Raw genomic sequence first — 24,134 nt, 5'->3', positions numbered from 1 at the left:
ATTGTGCTTGAACTGAGAATTAAATGACTTATATAAACTTCTTTCTTGATATTTCCCTTACGCTTTTTAAAATTGCCAGTATGTTCGAAATCAAACATATTTTTTCAAGAAAAGAACATTTTATTTTATTTCTTTACTTAAGATGCCATATCTTAGGGAAAATCAATAGCTTAAAGTGAAATATTACCTTATCATCAAAATTATCAGTTCTCTTATTTTTCTCAGTAATATATTTATCAAAACAAGAAATACTAATGAGAAGCCTTGTATAGTCAAATCTTGTTACAACTTGTAATAACACTTCACTATAATGACTTAATCTTTCCAAAAACAATTTCTTATGTTTTATTTTACTTTCTCTATAATAACATTTTACCTTTTCTCTATAATAATAATAACATTCTACCTGTAATAAAGTAATTGCATTCCAATTTCCATATGGTGGTACACTCTTTGTCAAATTACCTTTACATAGCAATCATACTAAAAAAAATTGTGTAATAATTATCATTAATGACATGTAAATTTCAAGTCTGAATATCTAAAAGAAAAAACTATATTTAAATGGCATATGTCAATTACAGTCATAACTTCACAAGAAAAACTACCGGTGTTTGCCTTTTTATTTTGTTTTGGTTAAATTGGTTAACAAATACATTCCTTCTTCTTGGTAGACAAAAATATTAAACTATTTTTTTTTTTGTTTATAACAGCTAAATGAAATCTAAACATCAAACTACACGTTAATTCTTCTCTAAGCATTTTCACTACCAAGGAGGCAGACAATAACAGTAACAGTAACTACTACGTTCTCAGACTTGAGACTGGGGAAAATTACTTCTGAACTTGTTTGAGTAAAATTACCAACTGGCTTAACAATTGTAACTTTCTGAACTATCCCCGTGTGTGAAAGGGGGAGAAGAAAACAAGCCAAAGCTCGCGCCTAACACTGAGTCATATATATAATTTTCACCATCTGATCAGAGGTGGATTTTTTAAAGTATGAAGCCAACAACATCAACTGCAAATGGACCGTCGTCACCTGCTGCTAACCTGCATTTACATGATCAGATGTAGTAGGCACCCAGATTATTCACAGATTGGGCGTCATTTCTCTGCGCATTGCAGGTATAGTTGTTACCTTTCTTCCATATCAATTCAAACTGACTCCTGCAATGCATTCTAGTTGTCAATATTCAGGAAATTTCTTACTTGAGGGTTGGAATTTTTTGCTAAGAATCAGAAACCACACCTGTCGCAGAAGGCACAGCATTTTCATTTTGAGGAAGAAGAGAAGCACCAGCAATGGGATCTGAAGCTTGAGCACCATTCAAAACTTGTTGAGCACCCTGTGAATGGTGTAGGGAATTTGTGATGGGATTAGGCGGATAAATTGCTTGAAGTCCTGCTTGTCCATATATAGGGTGGTGACCTTCAACACACTTGAGCGCTGACTTGTGCTGTCTACCCAAAAGATGTTGTCTCAGAATCTCCCGTGTATCACATTGCACATTACACAGGTCACACATCAAAGGAATTGCAACATTAGAATTGGAAGGTTCAATCGCCAGCCTCCTTGCTTTAGAAGCTTTATTTTTCTTCCTTCCACCAACTAACGTCTTACGTTTCACACTGGACCTCTGATTTCCAGATTGATTCATCATAGGTTTCTTTTCCGGTGAATCTCGATTTGCATCTTTAGGTGGATCAGCTTGTTGTGCATTATTGATTTTCTGTTCAGTTACTAATTCATTTTCAGAAGATGAAGTATCTAAAGGAATATTTTGTGGTGGATTCTGCTGAGTCTCTTCTTCCACAAGCAAGTTATCAGGCTTCATGTCTGTTAAAGGAATATTTTGTGGTGGATTCTGCTTTGTCTCTTCTTCAGCAAGCAAGTCATCAGGCTTCATGGCTGTTAAAGGAATATTTTGTGGTGGATTCTGCTGAGTCTCTTCTTCCACAAGCAAGTTATCAGGCATCATGTCTGTTAAAGGAATATGTTGTGGTGGATTCTGCTTGGTCTCTTCTTCAACAAGCAAGTCATCAGGCTTCATGGCTGTTAAAGGAACATTTTGTGGCGACTTCTGCTTAGTCTCTTCTTCCACAAGCAAGTTATCAGGCTTCATGGCTGATCCTGGTTCTAAATCACCAGAAGGTTTCTGCACATTCTCGACATCACTAACAGTTCTGTTTTCATTTGCTTCCAATTTTTCCAAGTTCCTTTTGTGCCGCTTTCCATTCAAGTGCATCTTAAGGATGCCCAAACAACCGCAATCAACATTGCACAGGTCACACCTACCAACTCCAGCAGAATTGCTAACTTTATCCCCCCTCCTATCACCACCTTTACTCTGACCATCACCCCTCCTTCTATCACCACCTTTGCTCTGACCATCACCCCTCCTTCTATCACCACCTTTGCTCTGACCATCACCCCTCCTTCTATCACCACCTTTGCTCTGACCACCACCCCTCCTTCTATCATCACCCATCCTTCTACCACCACCCTTATCTAATGATTGACCAACCTGCAGAAGTAGCCTCATGTGAACATTCAAGACTTCAACAGCCAGTTCCAAAAAAATGGATTATTAAAAGTGGTGGAGGAAATGGGAATGTAGCTAGATCTGCAAAAAATCTAATGGTCGTGTGATTATATATCATATCACACAAACCAGAAAACTTTACAGCCTCACCCCTGGCCTTGTCTACATTGCTAAATAGTTACTCCATCATTGCACATTTAATCAAAATTTTGACACGATAAGACAAAATTAATTGTTAGCACTATGGTCATGATAAGAAGAATAAAGCAGACTCAAAATGAAAAAAAGATTGACCATTTGGTAGAATAGGTAGCAACTCAATGTATATGCCTATATGGATGGGTTATGGTAAATGGAAAACATTTATCTCATAATATTAAGTTTTAGCAGAACAGTATGATGGCAATAAGTAGGATTTAAATGTGTATCACATGGATCTATTTCATTTCTGTCTGAGCTAAGCCTGCCAAACATTTTTTTACTTCCATGAAGAAACTCTCTCCACATTCTTGGCCCTTCTTCTCCTTGCTCAACGTTGAATCTGAACTAACCTTTAACCGTTCCAAGCAACAGCAAGAATAGGCTACTCGAATAATAACTACCAGTTTTTATCTTCTTCTACCTCACCTACAGTTAAATTTCACCATTTTGACTGGCATAATAATCTCAAAACAGCTGAATTTAGAGCATTGTTCACTAAGTGTATTTTCAAAGTATAAAGTTTCCACGGCACTTTCACCTCCACAAGCACAGCCAACCATTATAGAAGATGTTGAGACATTGTCACATCTCAACAAATGATTAGGTGTTGCCACATCTATATAAATAGGGAATGTTTTTTCCGTTCTCAGACTCATGAATCACATGATATTCTATCACGAAGCAAAGACGACGCCCAATCTTGTAGAAGGAAGAAAATCCAATAACACAACCAATAGCATTGCAAATGCAGTAAGTACAAGGGCGGATGACTGGTCTACTTGAAACTTTAGTAAAACAGATTTTAGGTTAAGCTAATCTCTAAAAGCAAATGGGCATGGTCTACAAGTAGCTTCTTCTATCATAATCCCCTCTAATGAATTCTTTTAGCACCTTCTTTTCAACAACTAGAGCTCGACCTGAAGTAATATAATTGCCGACTAATAGAATACTTCACATGACTTTTGAGTAAAAAGGTCACAAGTTCATGATTGCAGACATACTAACAGTTGTGTTAGAAAATTCAATACATCAGAAAGCCAAAGCAACCCACATGATTACTCCAACAGCTATAGGCATGCCCATCAACACTTGACAGATAGACTCCTACCTAGGAAGATGGTCTGGTACATTTTCTTACTCCTTCCCTCCTAACTCCATCTCTCATGGTGTCCAACACTCATCATGCTTTCTAGGCCATTGTCCTCAATCTATTAGTAATCGAAGATAACTACTTACAGAAGTCCAAAATTTCAGTTGCTCAGTCATACAAAGGCACTTAAGAAAGATTCGATAAGAACTTCAACAATGCAAAAAGGAACGACAATTTCTCTATAATTCATGCAGGAAAAGAACTTGTGAATAATTCAAGCACGCATTCTGCAAAATCCTCTTCACATGGTGGATAATAAGTTCTGTAAAACCTGAAAACCACTCTAAAATCAAGATACAATCGTCATGAAGTAAGAGAAATGAAATTCACATATAAGTCACTGTTGTCAAAGGCTCTCTTGAGGTGCGCTTAATCCAAAAACTAGGTGCAAAATAGGTTTTGTGCTTCACCTCGTCTAAGCTGTGCTTTACTGCAGGCACTAAGGCACACACCTCATTGTTCACGAGCTCTGCCTAGAAGACAGAGCCACCAAATAAAATCATTTCACCTAATTGTAACTTTTTCTATTTGGTTTTCTACATAACTGTGGTTTGGGCTTACAGTTATTTTTCTTGAACTACCTATATTCTTGCGCTTTTATTCACTAAAGTCATTCTTTATAATTGCATTTTCACATAAAGCCTTTAGCTTTGCGGCTTTGATAACACTGATATAAGTTATAACATAGTTCAGAAAAAGGAGAAAAAAAAACAGATTGCTCAAAACACGAAGACGAAATACTTATTACTTGACAGAGACGACTTACATGAGAATGCAATCCAGATGGCCCCGCCCCATTTCCAGGAAATGCACCAGATCCCAGACCCGGACCCGAATAGGCACCCGGTCCTCCAATCACGGGTCCGAACCCTTGAGCCTGGGGGTACCAACTCTGGCCGTGCAATCCACCCGTGGCAGTCAGCCTTTCCGCTGCACCCACGGAACCAGCTAACTGGTTCAACTGTGCCAACGCTGCCACAGGATTCATCCCTAACCCAATCCCGTCTGTCCTTTGGGGCAAGTGATAACCATTCTGCTGATTCGGTAACTGAAAGTGCGGTTGCCCATGTGATGCCGAAAAGGGTTGAATTGAAACCCCTGGCGGATGAATTGGGGGTTCTTGATGATTCCATTGTTGATGGGCTTGTGGGTGTTGTGGTGGATATGAATTTGAATAATTGGGAGGGTAATACGATGAATATTGTTGTTGGGGTTGTTGATGATGATGTTGCGGCTGCTGCTGCTGTTGTTGATGATGATATATCTGCGGCTGTTGTTGTTGATGTGGGTCTTGATAATTGGAGTAATATGATTGACGATCATAGGCTTGAAAACGAGATGGGTTGTAGGATTGTTGTTGGGATGCAGGATAAGAAGGATATTGGTTTTGCTGAGATGAAGAAGAAGAAGAATCCATGGAGCTTTAGGGTTTATTTGCTTGCAGCTGTTATGATTTTTATCTATCAACCAAGAAAGACAGAGAAAATGATTTCTAAATCTGAATTCAAATTCCGGAATACTAAATTATCAAGAAAACAAACGGGCCACTATAAAATCATAGAGAGAGAAAAGCCTAAAATCGTCCCTCAAGTTTACGCTCTCAAGCAAAGTCGTCCCTATTCTTATCATATGAAGCACAAGTAGTCCTTTTATATTCATATAATTCGCATACACATGGCAAATTGTGTGAAATACATATGTTTTATATGTCAAATCGCGTGAGATTTGCTACATAGAATATGTGTATTTACTTGTTCAATTTTATGATAGTTGAAGTGTAAATTATAGATGTAGGTTCCTTAGCAATATTTGTAGCCAATCGTGTTTAGGAGATTGCTTATGAATGTAGGTACCTTACTATTTTTTGCATACTTAAAGGGCCGTTTGTGCTTCATATGATTTAAAATTTCGACATGGACTTTGATTTAGAGCCCAAACATAAAGGGACATTTTTGAGTCTTTTTTCTCAATCTAAGACATGTCTTCTCTTTAACTTCACCAACCAAGGAGGAAAACATCAAACTTCAGGTATATATATATTTATGAAGCTTCTCTAATTTATTTATTTTTAAGACGTGATAGTTTAAGACTTCCTAAACTCTATATTGTTCATTCAGTGCATATCTAAATTTATTTCTATCCTAATTATTACTCTTTAAATTTGGCATTTTGATAGCTTTCCCCTTTAAATGATGACATAACAAAGAGGATATGGCGTGTGATGGTGTGAGGTTCGATAGAAAATTGACAAATTAATTTTCAAATCAAATATTTTTTTAACAGTTAATTCATAATTGTCATATAGATATATAATGATTTATTTTTTAAGTATATTTCTTTTTTACTTCTTCTTAATTAGAGAAGGATCCACGTAAAGGATGAAGAAACTGCATGTGCATCCGTTAACTTTGAAAAAAATCGATATAAATATGTGTGTATATATCTTGACAATCTTGTGATTGTCAAGACTCAAGATAGTTGGTTGGAACTTTTGTGATTTATTGGTCACCATTTACACCCCTTAGGTCCAGGACCTCCTAGCCCTCCACCATGCCAAGTTGCCAACACTCTGAATTGTTGCCTCAAGTATTGATCAATTTATATATTAAATTAGAAAGAGGTTAGAGAGAGGCGAGCAAGATTGAAAGAGGCGACATAGATATAACTGTATTAAATATATATGTGATCTATAATTATATCACGAATACAATTGATTTGTATCATTGAATACAATTGTATAAAAAATTATTATATTTGTTGATATAAATTAAGTGTATAAATGAATTTGCTTAACAAATACAATTTCTATCAACAAATACAAGTTGTATCAATGAGTACTATTGTACTAATGAATATAATTGTATTAGGTTAAGTGTATGAACGAATATAGTTTGTATTAACAAATATAATTGGATCAATATTGTATATCGTAACAAATTGTATTTATATTCATTTGTTGTCTTGTGTTTTTTGTATTTATGTCTTACGGTGTGTGTTTGTATGCATATTTGTCGCCTTAAGTGTTTGTATTTATATTTGAATATATGTTACCATTTGTGTCTTGAAAAAATTACCATTTATATTTATACTAGATAATGGATTCCGTGTCAGCACGGCTGCATGGGCCCAATATATGTTACATTTTATGTCCAATAATAGTTATTTACTATACTAAAAACAGTTGTTCATTAATATTTGTCCAATTTAGAAAATCAAGAGATAATTTATTTTTTTATGTCTATTTTACCTTTATTATTAAATATTATTTATCATCTAACACATTTCTCAAAGTATTAAATTTAATAAAGTGAAAGGATAATATAGTAATATTACCCTTATTATTTATTGTTTCTTAAGGAGTGTGTCAAGTCAATAGTGGACAACTATTGTTAGACAGAGGGAGTATTTATTTTGTCTCAATTTATGTGATATAAATAAAATTTCGAAAATCAATTAATTTTTTTTTATGATTTGTAAATATTTTAAGTTATTAATTATTATAATTTATAGCACTTTGATATAATTTTTAGATAATATATGTTACTTCTTCTATCCCAATTTATGTGGCATCGATAGAATTTCGAGAGTTATCAAATTTTGATATCTTTTATATATTTTTAATAGATAATTATTATGATTTATAATACTTTTAAGATATGTTATTCCATCTATTTCAATTTTGTGACACTGATAGAATTTTTCATTTAATCAAATTGCACAATAATAGTAATCCAAGTGACATACAAGCCGGGCTCACAGGTTTAATTGATAATAGTAATAATTAAGTTAATACTAATATTAAAACCAAAGAAGGGGTTGAAGTGATTGTGTGTCTTATTCAAAGAGCTACATGTGTCTCACAAAAGAATGAATTGACAAAAATAACCCCAGATTGAATATTAATTCCAAACAATAGACATGTTGACGGCAAGGCGGTAGCTTATTCTCCATAGTGCCCATGTTAGCACGGATTCAATATCTGTTATTTTTTTTTGTTCTCATTTTATGTAATATAGATAAAATTTAGAGAGTTAATTAAATTTTAATATAATTTTTAAATATTTTAAGTTGTTAATTATTGTGATTTATAGTTTTTACGTAATATTTAAATAATATATGTACTTACCTTGTCCCAATATATGTATCACAAATAGAATTTCAAGAGTCATTATGTTGTTAATAATTGAGATTTGAGATTTACAATACTTTTTATGTAGTTTCCAAATTAAATAATACATGTTACTTCTTTTGTCCCATTTTATGTGACACAAATAGATTAATTTTATGAATCAATCAAAATTTTTTATAAGCAATCAATTTTTTATATGTTTTTTTAAAAATATTTTAAGTTGTCAATTATCATGATTTATAGTATTTTTTGCGTATGTTTTAAATATATAAAAGAATTAAAAAATAAGACAAACAAATTACAATAGAGAATTTTTTTTGCAAATATATATGCAAGTGTGGAACCACACAGGTGAAGCAAACATGTTGACCTTCACCTGTGTGGTTATCCACACTTATATATAAGTAGTAGATATATGACTGAAATATATAATTTGTATTTTGAATCATAGACAAGGATTTGTATCATTGAAATATCGCATTAGTATTTGTATTACTGAAAAAGAACTTGTATAATTGACAGTTACTATTTGTATTTATATCATTGCACATAGGGGTGTTCATGGTTCGATTTGGATTGGTTATTGATTAAAATCAAAATCAAATCAATTTAATCGGTTTTTAAATTTTTAAAACCAAACTAAATCAAATAAAAAAAGTAACCGTCGGTTTGGTTCAAATTTTTTGTTTTTTCGATTTGAAAGTAATAAATTAAATTTGTTGAGAGCATACTCATCTTGATAGACACAAACACCTAATACATGAACAATCTACATATACGTTATTATGGATTCAATTAAGCAATACTAGAGTTATTATTACACAAATAAAGTGATTTGATTAAGAGAAAGTGTGACAGTCTAATGTGACGTAGGGTAAGTAAAGATTAAAGTAATAGATTTTGATGGACTTGGTCTTAGGGTTTCAATAGTTGGGCTAAAATTTAAGTGTTGGGCTTGAGAAAATGATGAAGGGGTAAACTACATATATCCCACTACTTTACATCCCAGTTACTAGGAATCCCATTAGTTTTCAATATTACTTCCTATACCACTTTTTATCCCTAAGATACATGGGTAATAATCCTTAAGATACATGACTCTATTAAAATTTAAAGGAGGGATACATGTTTTAAAAGAGAGGATACACGTTCCTTAATTAATTTGAATTAATCGTGGGAGATAATCCCTTAATTGAAGGAGTAAGTTATGGGAGATATAACAACCATAACGTAATTCATGACTCCATTTCATCATCAACGATTTATATATCAAATTATTTTCTGAACCTCTTCATCTTCTTCATCAAATTAAGATTCTTTTCAACCTTTAAATTTTCGAATTTTCTTTGATTATGGCGAATATCACAATATTGTTGAGGCATTCCGATTCATGGGTATCTGAAATTGAATATGAAAATTATAGAATTGATGGAATACTTTTGAGAGATAATGCAAACTACAACAATCTAGTGGATGGTATTTTAGCATAATTAGGAATCGATTGTACTCGAAAAAGAATGGAGATCAGATACACGATGGAAGACAATCTAACTCCAATGGAAATCCGAAATGAGATGGGCATGAGATTTTTTATGGAACTGTAAAGACGTCAAACAAATTGCGGGGTGTATCCATTGTGCATAACAATAAAAGATCACAATTTTGGATGTGACATTAATGGTGAAATTGTGTTTGAGCCAGATACATCAATTGTTCAAGTTGGAGGTGACAACATGAATGTATCTGCCGTAGTTCTTCCAGAGAATCGTAGTGTAGATGCATAATGTAATTTGGATATAAATTCGGATCATGTTATTGGTGACTGTGGTCACAAATTTGTTCAAGTCAAGCAGTTGTATAAGGACAAGAAGACTATTGTGGCTGTTATGCAAAAATATGCCATAGACAATCGATTCCAATACAAGGTTGCAAGATCTGACAAAAAGAGGTTAGTCATGTTTGTTGTTTTAGTGGTTGTACCGTTACTGTGTATCTGGTATTATGTGTAGAGTCATAATTTATATTGTGTATCTCGGACAAATAATTTATACCACATTATTTAAAGTAACAATCTAATGTTTAAAAGTAATGAAGTTTAAATCATATGGATCTTATTATGCATGAATCTAATATAATAATGTTGAGTAGATATATGAAAATAAATTTGCCATAATTTTATAGTGTATCTCGAACAACTAAACGACCTGAAAATAATGTAATACATATACATGAGAAAAATGTCTACAAATTTTATATTGTGTATCTCGTAAAAATATTATGTATCTCGAATTTGGATAGCATATATGATTAGTTGGGCATGTATCCTTTTTTGTTGTGAGTAGCATTATAATGAATTCAAAAAAATGTTAAGTTTCATTAGTTTGTATCTTATATATTTAATAATGTATCTGGTAGCCTCAACTACTGTAAATGAGTGCCTTTGTATGCAATTATTTTTTGAGATGTATGTTTGAGGAGTGCCAATGGGTATTCAAAGCATCATATTTGAATAAGACAACTATTTTTCGAGCAAGGTGTTTCAATAACGATCATACATGCCTGTTAAAGGATAAAGCGATGTCACAGCTTCAAGCAACAGTTGGTTTAATAGCTGGAATGAGATACAAACTTTTTTTGTGATAGGGGAAGGAAACGTTTAATGAAGAAGAAGAAGGGGTAATGGTGGGATACGTGAGGTATCTGTTTTGGGATTGGGGAGGGAAACGGTTGAAAAGAATAAAGAGAAATTAATTTGAATTGTTAGTGTCCTATTAATTGAGGAGATGTAATTTTAAGATAATTATACATTATCATATTTAAAGGGATTGTGTATCTGATTTTTTTTTAAATATGGTATATTTTTTAAAAAGTGGTATTCCATGTAATATTTTTAAAGTAGAGATAAAATATGTATATGTGGTAGTTAAGTATGTCTAGATAGGTAGTTTTCCTTGATAAAGTTAAGACTTAAGTTAATTAAAATTTAACAAAATATTTATATTTTATTTATGAATAATATATAAATAATTATAAAATTTATATATATATATAATTTGCCGATTCGGTTTGGTTGTTTTGCGGTTTTCCTTTAGTAAACCAAAATCAAACCAAACAGTATCAATTTTTTAAAATTTAACACTAAACCTAACCAAACTACACCAAAAATCGATTTTTAAATCGATTTGATTCGAATTGCAGTTCAAATTGATTTTTTAACTATAACCATGAACAACCATAATTGCTGATTATTTGTATTTATATAAACAAATACATATGTGACTTTATTATATTTTATCAACTACATAGAAAGAGAAAGAGAAAGAGAGAGGAGAGGCAAGCGAGAAAAGTTAGAGGGAGATGGGAGGGGGTTGGGAAGAGAGGAGAGAGAAATTTGTTATTATCCTAACTATAGTTATATATGAGTTATAACACCAAATTTGGTGTGTGTGTATGAGAGAGGAGAGAGAAATTTGTTATTATCCTAACTATAGCTATATATGAGTTATAACCACCAAATTTGGTGTGTGTGTGTGAGAGAGATATATGGTCGTTTGGTGTGAAGGATAGCACCAAATAGTCTGAGATTAAATTATAGCGTCACTTAATTTGTTGTTTGGTTGGCAAGTCCGGGAGAATTTATCCTGAGATTAATAATTAGTACCGGGATAAGTTATCCCTCCCCTTGGGTGGTAAAGTAATCTCGGGATAACTTATCCTAGGATAAAATAGGTAAATGAAAAACATATCACTTTAAACCATTTTTATACATTAATTTTCATGAAGGTCATTTTTATAAATAAATAACTTGTTCTTAAAATTTATGTAATGAGTATTAGTTTGAATACAACAAATCAAACACTCAATAAAAAAGAGTCCTGCACCAAAACGGAACTTTTTGAACCCTAAACAACAAAAGGGACCCTCTCTAAAAACACAAACCAAAACTGATAGTTCCCCATTTATGGGCGAACTACAACTACCATCTTTTAATGTCGTAGTCCTTGTTGACTTCAAATTCATCCAAACTAATATTACACAAACCTTAAAGATAGTTCACTCATTTGTGGGCCAACTACAATTCTTTTTAATATAACTCCTCACCTGAATATATATCTCTTTCTATATATATATATCATTTTTTTACTAAGCGTATATTTACTCTAAATTATAAATTTAATAGATATATTTACCCTTACAAAATTAGCTAGTGAATGAGTCTAGTTTAGGTTCCAACGCATCGTATAATTGTCAAACTAGCAGCCATTCTTCGGAGTCGTTGGAAAATGAATGCAAGGATTAAAAGGTGATGCTTATTCGTGAAAGGAGTTTTCGTTGGTGACCAACAAAAGCACTTTGAATACTTGTAGGAATTTAAGGGCGGAGAGTGTTCATTTGAATTTTTTTGATAAAAAATCATGTACGTTAATATTATTTTTTATGGATATATTTTACCTAAACACAAGTCTAGATGTTGACTTATGATATAGAAATTCAAAATTCATCTGAGATTTCAAGTTCTAATTTCAAACACTATATTTTTATTTTTTGAATCTTTAATAAAAATCTTAGATCCATCCGTCAATATATTGCTCTAAAATTAATTCATCCACATATCCACTTATAACTCAACCCAACCTTTTAATTAAGTGAGAAAATATAACGTCCATCGTGCCGCACTTGTTGATAGTGAATAGTGATTCTACTAGTCTAACCATTAATTAAGATTAAGTGTTTGTCATAATCGATGTTGTTTAATTAAATGAACTTGCTAATTGAACTAACTCTTTTATACTTGGTCAACCACTGTGTTTCACAATTCAAAAAGCAAGGTGTGCCATAAATTTTGAGAACTTGTAAGTTGGTTTGACATCAAGTCTTTTGTGACCCCAATGTTTTGTTTCATCAATTTTCATATTCTTTCAGTCTTTGACGGCGCAACAACAATCACACCATGTTTTTTTTTTTTTAAAAAAAAAGATGTTTTTAATTTTCTATTTTTTATATAATTTTTTTTTTATATATATAATTTTAAATTCTAAATTACGTAAATGAGAATTTATGGATTTGAGACATAGCGAGTAGTTGGATCTTAGCAAGTCAAATGAAATGGACATATGCGTAGCTGGCTTTGGCATGCGACGTGATATCATCAAAGTTGCTTCTTACCGTCGGCGCGGCTAAATGTAAGGAAATATTAATTTGTTTTTAAAAAAGATGAAAAATGGGGTGGGGGAAATCGAAAAGAAATTATAAAGGTGGAGAATCGAATTTTATCGAACAAATTAAAGGTTTAAGTAGCCACTAGATGAGATTTCCTATGGCGATTTATGTTTAATAATCATTTTTAAGATGCACGTAAATAAATTACAAAGATATTTTTCAAGAAAATCATATGCCCTTTGTCCCTAATTACTTGTCCATTTTTCCTTTTTTATTTGTCCCTAATTACTTGTCCATTTTGACAAATCAAGAAATAACATTTTTTTTTACCTATTATACCCTCAATTAATTACTTTGAACAAAGTAGAATTTCTTGAAAATCTTAAGTTTTTAATTCATCCACTTCATAATTAATAGGGGTAAAATATAAACTCACTATGTCAATCATTATTTTCTTAATAGGTATGTCAATTCAAAAACTGACAAGTGATTAGGAACATAGGGAGTACGATTATAAGTGTTGGTCGAGTTGATAAATCTAAGCGTGTGGGTGCTAGAAGTTCCATAACAACATTGGATGGTGCAATTGATTTTTATTTTTTTTGTGTTTTGGGCTATTATCACTTTATGAACTAATTTTTGTAATGGAGTTGAGATTTTTATATTACATTATTTATGTTTCAGTTGGCAAATTTAGACGTATAGTAGAGCGTTAGAGGCCTCACATCAGTGTAGGATAATGCACTTGGATTATTTTCACATCATAAACTAGTTTTGGATAGATTCAATAGTAATTTCTTTATCACAATTTTTTTATAGTTGTACACAAACAAATAATGTATTCGTTCATTCATCATTTTTATTTGTTTATTATGAACTTGTATATCCTTTAAGAAATAATAATTGAGATGAACATTTAACTATAGTATCATTTAGTATTAGATCTTGAAAAATAAATTATTAATGATGCTAATTATAAGAATAAACATGTAAAAAAAAATTATTTTTTCTTCATATGTTACACGATCTTTTCTTTACTCCTAAGTCCTAAATTTGCATCTCCTCCTTCCTCCCCCACTCCCAACCCAAAAAAGGGACATAAATTATGTTAAAAGAAAATTCTTGAAGGATGGGAGCAGCAATTGGCTTTTACTTTCATTTTCTTTTATATTAAGCAATGTTTACTCCTGTATAATCTATAGAAAACAGAAAAGTATATATATATATACCAATAAAATAAATAAAGTTGACCAAGAAAATAAAAACAAATTTAAAGAAGTTGACCAGCTTCAACGAAGCTTTATCAATTACCGCTGGCTTTACAACAAATCAACTACTCCGTAACAATTTATTGACTAGTTATCTTTAATCTAATCTTTATACAAAGCCAGCCACATGTTTCTTTATAGTCAAATAAATTTAAGTACTATAAATTATTTATAGAATAATTAACTCATCAACTTAAAGTCTAAATGAAAGTAACATTTTAATTTTTCTATATATATATTCAAAATTTTACTAAATATATAGTATAATATTTAGCTCGAAACTTAATCAATTGGTTTTGTTGCAAGTTACCTCTTTGAGTCGAGAGTTCAAGTTAATTAGTGGCCTAAAGTCAAAAATAAATTTAAGGCTTAAATTTTAAATTATTTTTTATTTTTTATTTTTGAGATGCAAAGTTATTTTTTTCTTTTTATTGAAAAAACTTTATTTTTGATATATATATATATATATTATTTTTTAAAAAAAAATAAAAATAAAATTGTGATCTTAAACATGTCAGGTGGAACCGTGGAAGTTGAATTTAAAAATTGACAGAAAGAGAAGAAACATTCTTTAATGTTCGAAACAAACTAAAAATAGATAAATAAAATGAAAGACACAATACAATTTATTTATTTTTTGTTAGAAAGGGCTTATAATAATCCTACTACTACTAAAAATGGGGTCCTTCAAATTTGAAGGCCTAAGACGGAGGCCATTTTTAAAGGCATTGAACCGCCCCTATATTTAATAATTTGCGACTGAACTTCGTTATATAGTTATTTGTTGTAATAACATTTAAGTACTATAATAATTTGATTTTTATTAAATCGATGTTTAATGTTATGTTTGACTTCTATATAATATCATTCAATCTATAATAGCAATGGCAGTCATTATAGCGGTAAACTCTCATAATATTTTGTAAGAAAATATTATGTATGAAAATAAAATAGTAAAAGAGCTTCAATTTACCGACGATCGGCCATCGAATTAAGTACCTAGTATAAACAGAAGAAAAAAACAATAAGAAGTAATTTTAAATAAACTTTAGCATGTACCATCAAACTTCGTTATAACAACTATTTGTTGTGATAATATTAATTTAAGTACTATAATAATTTGATTTTCTCTTAAACAGGTTGTAATGACATTACTTCTCTATAATAGCAGAGACATTATATTTATTATAACGGTACACTCTTTGTGATATCTTGTAAAAAAATATATTATGTATAAAAATGAAATAAAATAACAAATAATTTATGGAAAACGTTAATCATGCATATTGTAAATTTCAAATACAAATATCTAAAAGAAATATATATACATTTAATGATGCCGATTAGTTATAACATCACAAGAATATGTTATTTGTGTTTATTTTTCTTTCATATGCATACTCTTTCTGGCTTTTTAATTAAATTGATTGACAAATACGTCCATTCGTTTTGATATACAAAATTATTAAACTATTTTTTTACACGATTTTAATTATAACATCTGAATAAGATCTAATACATTGAATGGTATCTTCTCAATGCAACAATCATAAATTTTTCAGACTAAAATTATCACTTTAACGGAGTTAGATGTCACATATTCCCTATAAAAAGTTAAGGCAAGAGTTGCATGTTCACTTGCTCCTTCTTTCCACTCACGATCACGAGTAGTTAAATTTTATTTAATCTACATTTTTGTCAGCTCCATTAAAAATTAAATCACAACTTTTACCAAAATAAATTTAGTGAAAATTTTAAAAATTCTAGGCTCATAAAAGAGTTCAAATGTTATTCATGCAATGTAATAATTTCAGATTATTTAAAATTTTAAAATATCTATATCTATATTTATTATATTATATTATATTCCAGTAGTTGTTTACCTTAAATTTGGGTACATTTTTTTTAACAGTTTGATATTATTTGACAAATTATAATATGTAATTCACCATCTTTGAACCAGTTCCAACATATTATAGATTTTATCTTTTTTGAGTTACCATCACATACATAGAGTAAGCCTTTATTTGCAATCATGTTTTAAGTAACGTAATTTAATTATATTTTAAGCAACTTGATTCTGTAAACAATTTCAGCACTAATACTAGTGGATTAAAAAATAATACTTCATCCTACTAGATTTATGTGTTTTTTTTATATAATTAAAAGACAATTTAATTAATTTTTAATGCTAAATTAAAGTAGATCAATTTAATATTTTAAAATTATAAAAAAAAATACTATAGATTGTAATTTTCTCATAACAACAAAATGAAAAAGTAACAACAACAAGATACTCTAAATAATCTTACAAAGTGGGATCTTCAGAGGATAGAGTGTATGCAGACCTTATTTCTACCTCAAAGATAGAGAGGCTGATTTTGATAGACCTTCAGCTCAAGAAAAAAATAATTCAAAAGTAGTTCAGAAAAAGAAGTAATAGGAGTAAAAGAAATAACATATAGTAACATGAATGATATAATAGTCGAAGTACAAGACAACAAATAATAATAGAAATCGAAAGACCAAAATCTATAGGAGCAATACCATAATAAATCAACACAATGCTACTTACTAACCTTGTATTATAAGTCATGTCTTCTGCAACTTCCTATCTAAGACCATGTCCTCAGTAAATTGGATATGTATCATGTCATGTCTAATCACTTTTCCGTAATACTTCTCCGGTTTGCCTCTACCTCTCCTAAAGTCATTCATAGTCATTCACTCACACCTCCACACTAGGGCATCCAGACATCTCTTCTCACGTGCTTGAACCATCTCCATCTTACTTCTACCATTTTGTCCTCTATCGAAGTCACTCCCACCTTGTTTGGGATATCCTCATTTCCAATTTTATCTTTTCTAGAATGTCCACACATCCATCACAACATTCTCAATTCTGCAACTCTCAACCTCTGAATGTGACACTTCTTAATCGACCAACTCTCTGACTCGTACATTTTAAAATGTTAGTTAGAGTTCACATATTCTAAATTTCGAAAAACAAAAAAATGTGCCGGATGAAGTATATAAAATTTTGGAGATAAAACATGAGATTATTTCACTACACATTGGTTATACCTATAAATTAGTTCCAGAATACATTTTGTACTAATGACTCCCAAACTAAATTTAGAATATCCCATTTTCAAACTAAATAATCCCATTATTATAATTTAGTGTGATATTCAAAATTAAATTCAGTCAACTGATCCAAGTGAAATATCCAAAATTAAAATTTTAAATTAAATTTTAGTGTACATTTTATGGATTGGTCAAGTAAAAAGTGATTGTAGTAATAAATTACTATTGAAAAAAGCAAATCACATCCAACTATTTATGGGTGATGGAAGAATGCTTGTTACCTACTTCTCCTCTTTAAAGCCTTTTATAAGTTCCCACTCCCACTCTACTTCCTCAACTCTCTCTTCCCCATTCAACCCAAGATAGAGAGAGAGAGAGAGAGAGCAACTTAGAGAGAGAAAGCATCAGGTAATAGCTATACATACACATCTACATGTATCTATCTATCTATGTTGTTATGAACACTTTAAGCTTTTGTTGTATATAGACAGAGTGGGCACCAACTACTGAAAGCTTAATTAATCTGTGATCGATCTGTTTTGGTTTGTTGAACAATCAATGAGTATGGAGAAGCATAAATGTAAGCTCTGTTCAAGGAAATTCACAAGTGGTAAAGCTATGGGTGGTCACATGAGGTCCCATTTGAGGACTCTCCCACTTCCACCAAAAACTCCGCCGCAGAAGCATGATTCCGGTGGAGGCGGAGTCCGTAGCGAGTCAACTCTGTCGCTCTATTCGTTGAAAGAAGAAGAAGGGGAGGAAATCGGGGAAGAGAAACATTTGGGTTATGGGTTAAGAGAGAATCCGAAGAAGAGTTCAAGGATTGTAGATCCTGAGTTTATGGATGCTGGGTCAGTTGTACATGACAGGGATCAAAGTGAAACGGAGTCAACAAAGAAGCCGACTCGGAGGAGATCTAAGAGAACTCGAAGAATGTTTGTATCAGATGAAGCTGCTGTTGATGATCATCCAGAGGTGAAAAAAGAGAAATCAGCTGAATTTGAACCTGTAAGTTCGTTTTCCGATACTTCCCCTGAAGAAGACATTGCTGTTTGTCTAATGATGCTTTCTAAAGATGTCTGGAGAAATTCGAAATTTAGGGATCAAAATTCTAAAGAGAAGTACCAATGTGAGATTTGTAACAAAGTTTTGAAATCATCTCAAGCTTTAGGAAGTCACAAAACGATCCACAAGAAGAACAATTCTGAAGAACAGAACAAGGGTAAGTCGAGGGAATTGAGATTGAAGAATGTTGATGAGAAATTGCATGAATGCCCATTTTGTGGAAAAATATTTGGGTCAGGACAAGCACTTGGTGGACACAAAAGATCACATATATTGAGTTCATCAATCACTGCTTCTTCTTCATCAAAAGTTGGTGATAGCTTAATGGATTCAAGTTCTGCTAAATTCCCATATGGGTTTATAGATCTTAACATGCCTGCTCCAATGGAAGATGAAGATTTTAGCCATTAGAAAAGCAGAGCCCTTGTAGAAGATTATGGGAGGTCAAAGTTGTCACTCTCATTTTCTTTTCTTGTTTGTTTTTACTTTCCATTAGTATTAACTTTGTTCAAATGGGTTCTGCTTGTTATAGAAAAAAAATTGATTTTTGATCCATTTTTAGCTCCTCTATTTTAGCGTTAGTTGTAAGTCACATTGCTTTGAAACCTTCGCAAGCAATCTGAAATCAGTTGTAGAAACAAACTACTGACAGAGATTGGCCTTGGGGCCCTAGCCTCTGTCTGTGCTGGCCGCTGGGGCTTAGGACGGTTGGGTGGGTGGGCAGGGGTGGAGCTAGTTAGATAAGGCGAGGGGTTCATGCAAACCCCATCAAAATCATCTTTTATATATATACAGTACAAATTCTGACTCCGCTATAAGGAGGTGGGGGATCCAACTATTGTAGGGGTAGCATAAAGTGATTGAAATTTTGGTTTGCTTTTAATTTGATCCCGACTTACATAAAAACGAGTCATGTTGTAATGTGGTGTTGCGATTAGTTTGCGTGTAATTCAACTTATTTCACCAAATAATTGGCATGAATTCTATGTTTTAATCATCTTCTTTTAGGAATGTAGAAATACTCATTTGAATATGTTGTATGGTCATATGAGTGTTGCTTGTGAATTGTGATAAAGAAAACAGTTTGGTCTGTGAAAATACAGCAAATATACTTAGGGTACTTTTGGTGTTAACAGCTGGGCCTTGTGCTCTTTGAGCTTCTTCTATTTTTTGCTTCTTTTAATAGTGTATTTTTTAAAATTATATATATTGTGTAATTGGCTTTTTCCTCTCTCATGATTGCCTTTATGGTTTAGTTAGTAATAGTAGTTCTTCTCCATATGTGACTACTAGAAACTACATCTAACTGACCACATTGCTTTTCTGTTTCTCACTACTGTTTACTTTTTGTTTCAACATGTTTTTTCCATACTGTCATAATTGTAGCATCAATTGGTTCAAAAGCCTAAAGACAGTACATATATGGTATAAAAAATAATTATATTATCAATATTGTTTAACTATTACTACTATAACACATTGTTAGAAAGATACAATACTGATATTGATACTTAACAGAAACAAAATAATAATTTTTTTAAAATCATAAATTATTATGTGTCATGACAAGTCACTGTCTAGAATGGATAGAAATGTGAAATTGTTATGGTTGATCGCTCCCTAAAGTTATATGATCACTTTGAAATATATGCACTCGTGATTAAAAGAATGGAGTGTCCAAAAAAAGAAAAGGGCAAGAATATAGATTAGAAATGGCTTTAACATTAATTATATTGATTAACTTTTAATTCGGAGTAACGGACTTTGACTGATTTTTAATTAGGAAAAATGAATTTGGACATTAATCTGGTATACATGTATTTAGACATATTTCGAATAAACACAAAATATCAAAAATACTTTTTACAAGTCCGGAGGTAAATTAGGCCTCACGTGTATCTCCATGTAGGTGAGAAATCGATCCATTTTGCCACGTAAGCTCATTTCTGATGTGCGCTGGATCATGATCTTTTTCTAGTTAATTAATACTTATTGAACTCTTAAATTTATTAGTACTGGGGATGGAGAGTGTTGCATGTATATTCAAATCATATATATGCATATTATAATATTTTAGATTGTTATAATAATTTATAATCTTTAAATTTTGATATTTCTTTGAATATTATTTATATGTTTTATATTCATAGTTTAAAAATATTTTACACTTTTAATGAATTCTAACTAAATTATTATAGAGAGTGATAGATGATTACCATATCAAAAATTTATTTGTAAACATATGAAAAACTCAAAAAAATAATAATTAAAAAAAACAAAATAAAGAGCAAAGCTAGTGGTAATGGCATGCAATTGTTAAGGTAGTTGTCCGTCACATTTTAGTTATTAAAAATTACAATTCATAAATGATGAATTGAATGGCTGACTTTTCTCTGATTTCCGTGATTGGCTTCTCTCTCTATATCTTCATGTGTTATGCAGTAATCTTATAAAAAATGTATTATAAGTTTGTAACTTTTTTTTATCAATATAGTTAAAAATATACATTTAGAAACATTGAACAAAATTTATATTGTTTAATTTTTTTTAAAAATTATTTTGAAACGAAGAAAATACTATTCAGTCAGAAAAGGATTTTAAGTTTCTATTGCTGTAATTCCTTTCTTTAATTGCATTTGCATGTGGTTGCTTGTTTAATGTACTAGTACTGTATCTCCTTTAATTAGGTCCCAAAGATTCTTTATTAGAAATTTGAAACCCCTAAACCCCACAATAAAAAAGAAGATTTCTTTTATACAACTAAAGATTAAACAGTGTTGTTTAAGTAATGTGAGGTCAAAATCTCATGTTTACCTTTTTCTGTTACACAAACTTTGTTCTAAAGCAAAGCCTCCAAATCAATCTCATGGAAAATTTTAGAAGTAAAGCATAAATAGTGTGATTTTTCACCTCATCGTCCCACTTAGATGTTATTTTGGAGATATTTTTACCATGCACGAAACTTATGTGGGTAGGGAGGCTACTACTTATGAAAATGATTTTAGAAAATTATAATTTTTTAAAAAGATTAGATCCTTGTGAATTTAGTAGAAAAGTTTTGATCTTTTTTTTAGAGAAAGACGCCAAATTCTGATGAATTTATTAATAAAGTCTATGAATTTTTTTTAATCTTCTAAAGAATTCTAGTGAAAACTTATTATCTTGTTAGTATGAAGGATTTGCAGAAATATTTATCTGCATACTAGCTCCTAGGAAACTAGTACATAAAGGACGACATTCATTTATCACTAATTAAGTGAATTTATTCAAGTTTTGAATAATATTAAAAGAATTCTTTGACAAATCTCTCTTTTCTTTCTTATCTAGCATTTTCTTAACGAACTTGAGTGTAGTAAGGTTGATTTGATATAGCAAGAGATGTGAGCGTATTGCGTAAGATTGTAGCCCTTGGTTAGAGTATTGATTTCGATTTTTGAGTATAAAAAAAATCACGTAGGAAGTATTTTTCTTTAAATGTGCCTCACACAATAAAATATCTAAAAGTGTTAGATTATGTTTCCTCTTATTTTTTTTATCCTCTCCTTCAAATACATTTGAATATGTATGACATATTCAAAAGGTAAAATTGATTAATTATTGAAAGATTCAAAAGTCGAATCCGAATCTAGAAAAATTGAACTAGACCATCTTCAACCATCAAATTCAAAGAAATAGAATCTCATATTCTTTTATTTCTTTAACTTCTCTTTCATATTCTATTTTTTCATTCTATTTTTTTCTATTCCTTTCAATATGCCTTTCTAGAACAATGTGTTGCTATTAGTCTGTTTAATACATTATATAAATCACCCTCGCTTGACATGTTCAACAAAATTGTATACAAAAATTATTTTCTATCTTTTTAATAATTTATATGATTGAAATTCTTGACCTCAAATTAATCTTGTTCTTCCCACATCTAACAAAATAAAAATACAATTATTAGACTTAAAATCTTTGGCTGTAAACGTGTTGACTCTTAATTAGCTCAACTAAATATATATAGTTCCTAAAGTTTAGCTAAAATTGAATTTTGGTCCGAAATTATCATTTACTTGTTGGTATCTGAGTGGTCCTCAAACCAACAGCTTTCAAAATATTCCATCTCGTGCAAATATCATATGATGAAGCTGTGAGGGTAAATGTGGAAATAAATAACACAATAAGGAGAACAAGGAAAAGTCAAAATAGCTAACAAATTGTTGACCAAAAAAATTGAGTAGTAGAAGATGGAGGGAGGGAAGAAGTAAAGCATCATTTTAATTCTACCCAAACACTCAATATTCTAAATTAGTTGGTGCAAGTCCGTCTAATGATAGTTGTCCAACAATACTTATTCAGTTTAGAAAATTAAGAGATAATTTATCTTTTGTGTATATTTTACCCCTATTATTAAATTTATCTTTTGTGTATATTTTACCCCTATTATTAAATATGATTTATCATCTAACATATTTTTCCAAACATTAAATTTAATAAAGTCAAAGGATAAAATTGTAATATTACCCATATTATTTATTATTTCTTAAGGGTGTATCAAATCAATAGTTGACAATTATTATTGGACAGAAGGAGTATATTATTATTACAAGACTGATTAATTTCTTAGGGTGTTCGTATTCGTTAAAGAAATTTTTTGTCTTTGTCTAGTGAAGAGGTCTTTGTCTTTATACGTTTGTTTGAAATTAAAACGAGAAAATCAAGTAAAAATTCTATCTTTTTTCCAACTTGTTTGTAGGTGTATTTATTGCAAAAAAGTAAAATAACAACAATAACATATTAGTAAAATCTCACAAATGAAATTATGAGAGAATACTGAATAAAGTGCACACATACATTATCACAATCTCGTAAAGGTAGATAGACTGTTTTTAACAAAATTCTTAGTTAACGTTCTATCTTTCACACAAAAGTCTCTCTGTCTTCATTCCAATCACCGTAGTTCGATCAATCAACTATGCCATCCAATCTAACCATCACTCATAAAGTCCTTTCCCTTCTAGTATAGTAGCCTTCATCGTTGTTGAAACATAAGTCCTCGACAAACGGGAATGAAAAGAAAAAGAAGAAGATAGAAAGGTATGGTCCCAATTGGTATCGTCTATGGATTTTCTTTCGTGTAGCAATTTTAGAAATAAAGAAGAGGAAAATAGTGATGAAAAATAAAACGTAACAACTAACAAGAGAGATATTATAAAGCCTAAAAGACAATACGAACAACAACAAAATAGTGCAACAGCTGAAACCTAGTAAACATATGATAATAATAGATATCGTAAAGTAAAACTACAAGAATAACACCAATACAACAACAAACACTTCACTATCGAGTACTAAACTTATATCTTCGTACACGACTTCCACACTCTACCATCTAAGATCATATCAGGAAAAAATAAAATTAAATCTTTGCAAAAACTCAAATCTCTAGTTTTTCATTTAATATAATGATTTTGAAGCATTTTCATTAATCATAAAACTACAGTCATAATGTTTTTATTTTTTTAAGACATCAGAGAAAAAGCTAT

At 31.0% G+C, this 24,134-nt stretch overlaps 2 protein-coding genes across 12 annotated transcripts; one reads left to right on the top strand and one right to left on the bottom strand.

Annotated features, from left to right (window-relative positions):
* Positions 1–540: 540 nt before the first annotated feature.
* LOC125873380 (RNA polymerase II degradation factor 1-like) lies at positions 541–5,507 on the bottom strand. Of its 11 annotated transcripts, XM_049554314.1 has the most exons (4): positions 4,646–5,488; positions 2,507–2,528; positions 2,429–2,452; positions 1,181–2,320 (listed from the first exon to the last, which is right to left on the bottom strand). In XM_049554314.1, the coding sequence occupies exons 1-4, from the start codon at positions 5,312–5,314 to the stop codon at positions 1,233–1,235; spliced, it is 1,803 nt and encodes a 600-aa protein (XP_049410271.1). In that variant the 5' UTR covers positions 5,315–5,488; the 3' UTR covers positions 1,181–1,232. The 11 variants fall into 11 exon arrangements, with proteins under 11 accessions (XP_049410261.1, XP_049410271.1, XP_049410269.1 ...); XM_049554304.1 differs by adding an exon at positions 541–1,170 and having other exon boundaries at positions 1,253–2,528; positions 4,646–5,485; XM_049554312.1 differs by having other exon boundaries at positions 2,393–2,528.
* A 12,341-nt stretch (positions 5,508–17,848) lies between these two features.
* On the top strand, positions 17,849–19,326 carry LOC125875154 (zinc finger protein ZAT1-like). The gene has a single exon (XM_049556246.1). The coding sequence runs from the start codon at positions 18,100–18,102 to the stop codon at positions 19,015–19,017; it is 918 nt and encodes a 305-aa protein (XP_049412203.1). The 5' UTR covers positions 17,849–18,099; the 3' UTR covers positions 19,018–19,326.
* Positions 19,327–24,134: the final 4,808 nt, after the last annotated feature.

This window comes from Solanum stenotomum, chromosome 8 (genome assembly GCF_019186545.1).
Source record: "Solanum stenotomum isolate F172 chromosome 8, ASM1918654v1, whole genome shotgun sequence".
In the NCBI taxonomy this organism is placed as follows: Eukaryota; Viridiplantae; Streptophyta; class Magnoliopsida; order Solanales; family Solanaceae; genus Solanum; species Solanum stenotomum.
Note: the sequence above shows the minus strand (reverse complement) of the source record. Positions and strands in the feature narration are given on the sequence as shown.

Coding starts and splice junctions, on each gene's coding strand:
- LOC125873380 (XM_049554303.1), bottom strand. CDS start 5,314: ATGGATTCTTCTTCTTCTTCATCTCAGCAAAACCAATATCCTTCTTAT. Junction 2,529..4,645: donor ATGTAAGTCGTCTCTGTCAA/GTAATAAGTATT, acceptor CTACTTCTGCAG/GTTGGTCAATCATTAGATAA.
- LOC125875154 (XM_049556246.1), top strand. CDS start 18,100: ATGAGTATGGAGAAGCATAAATGTAAGCTCTGTTCAAGGAAATTCACA.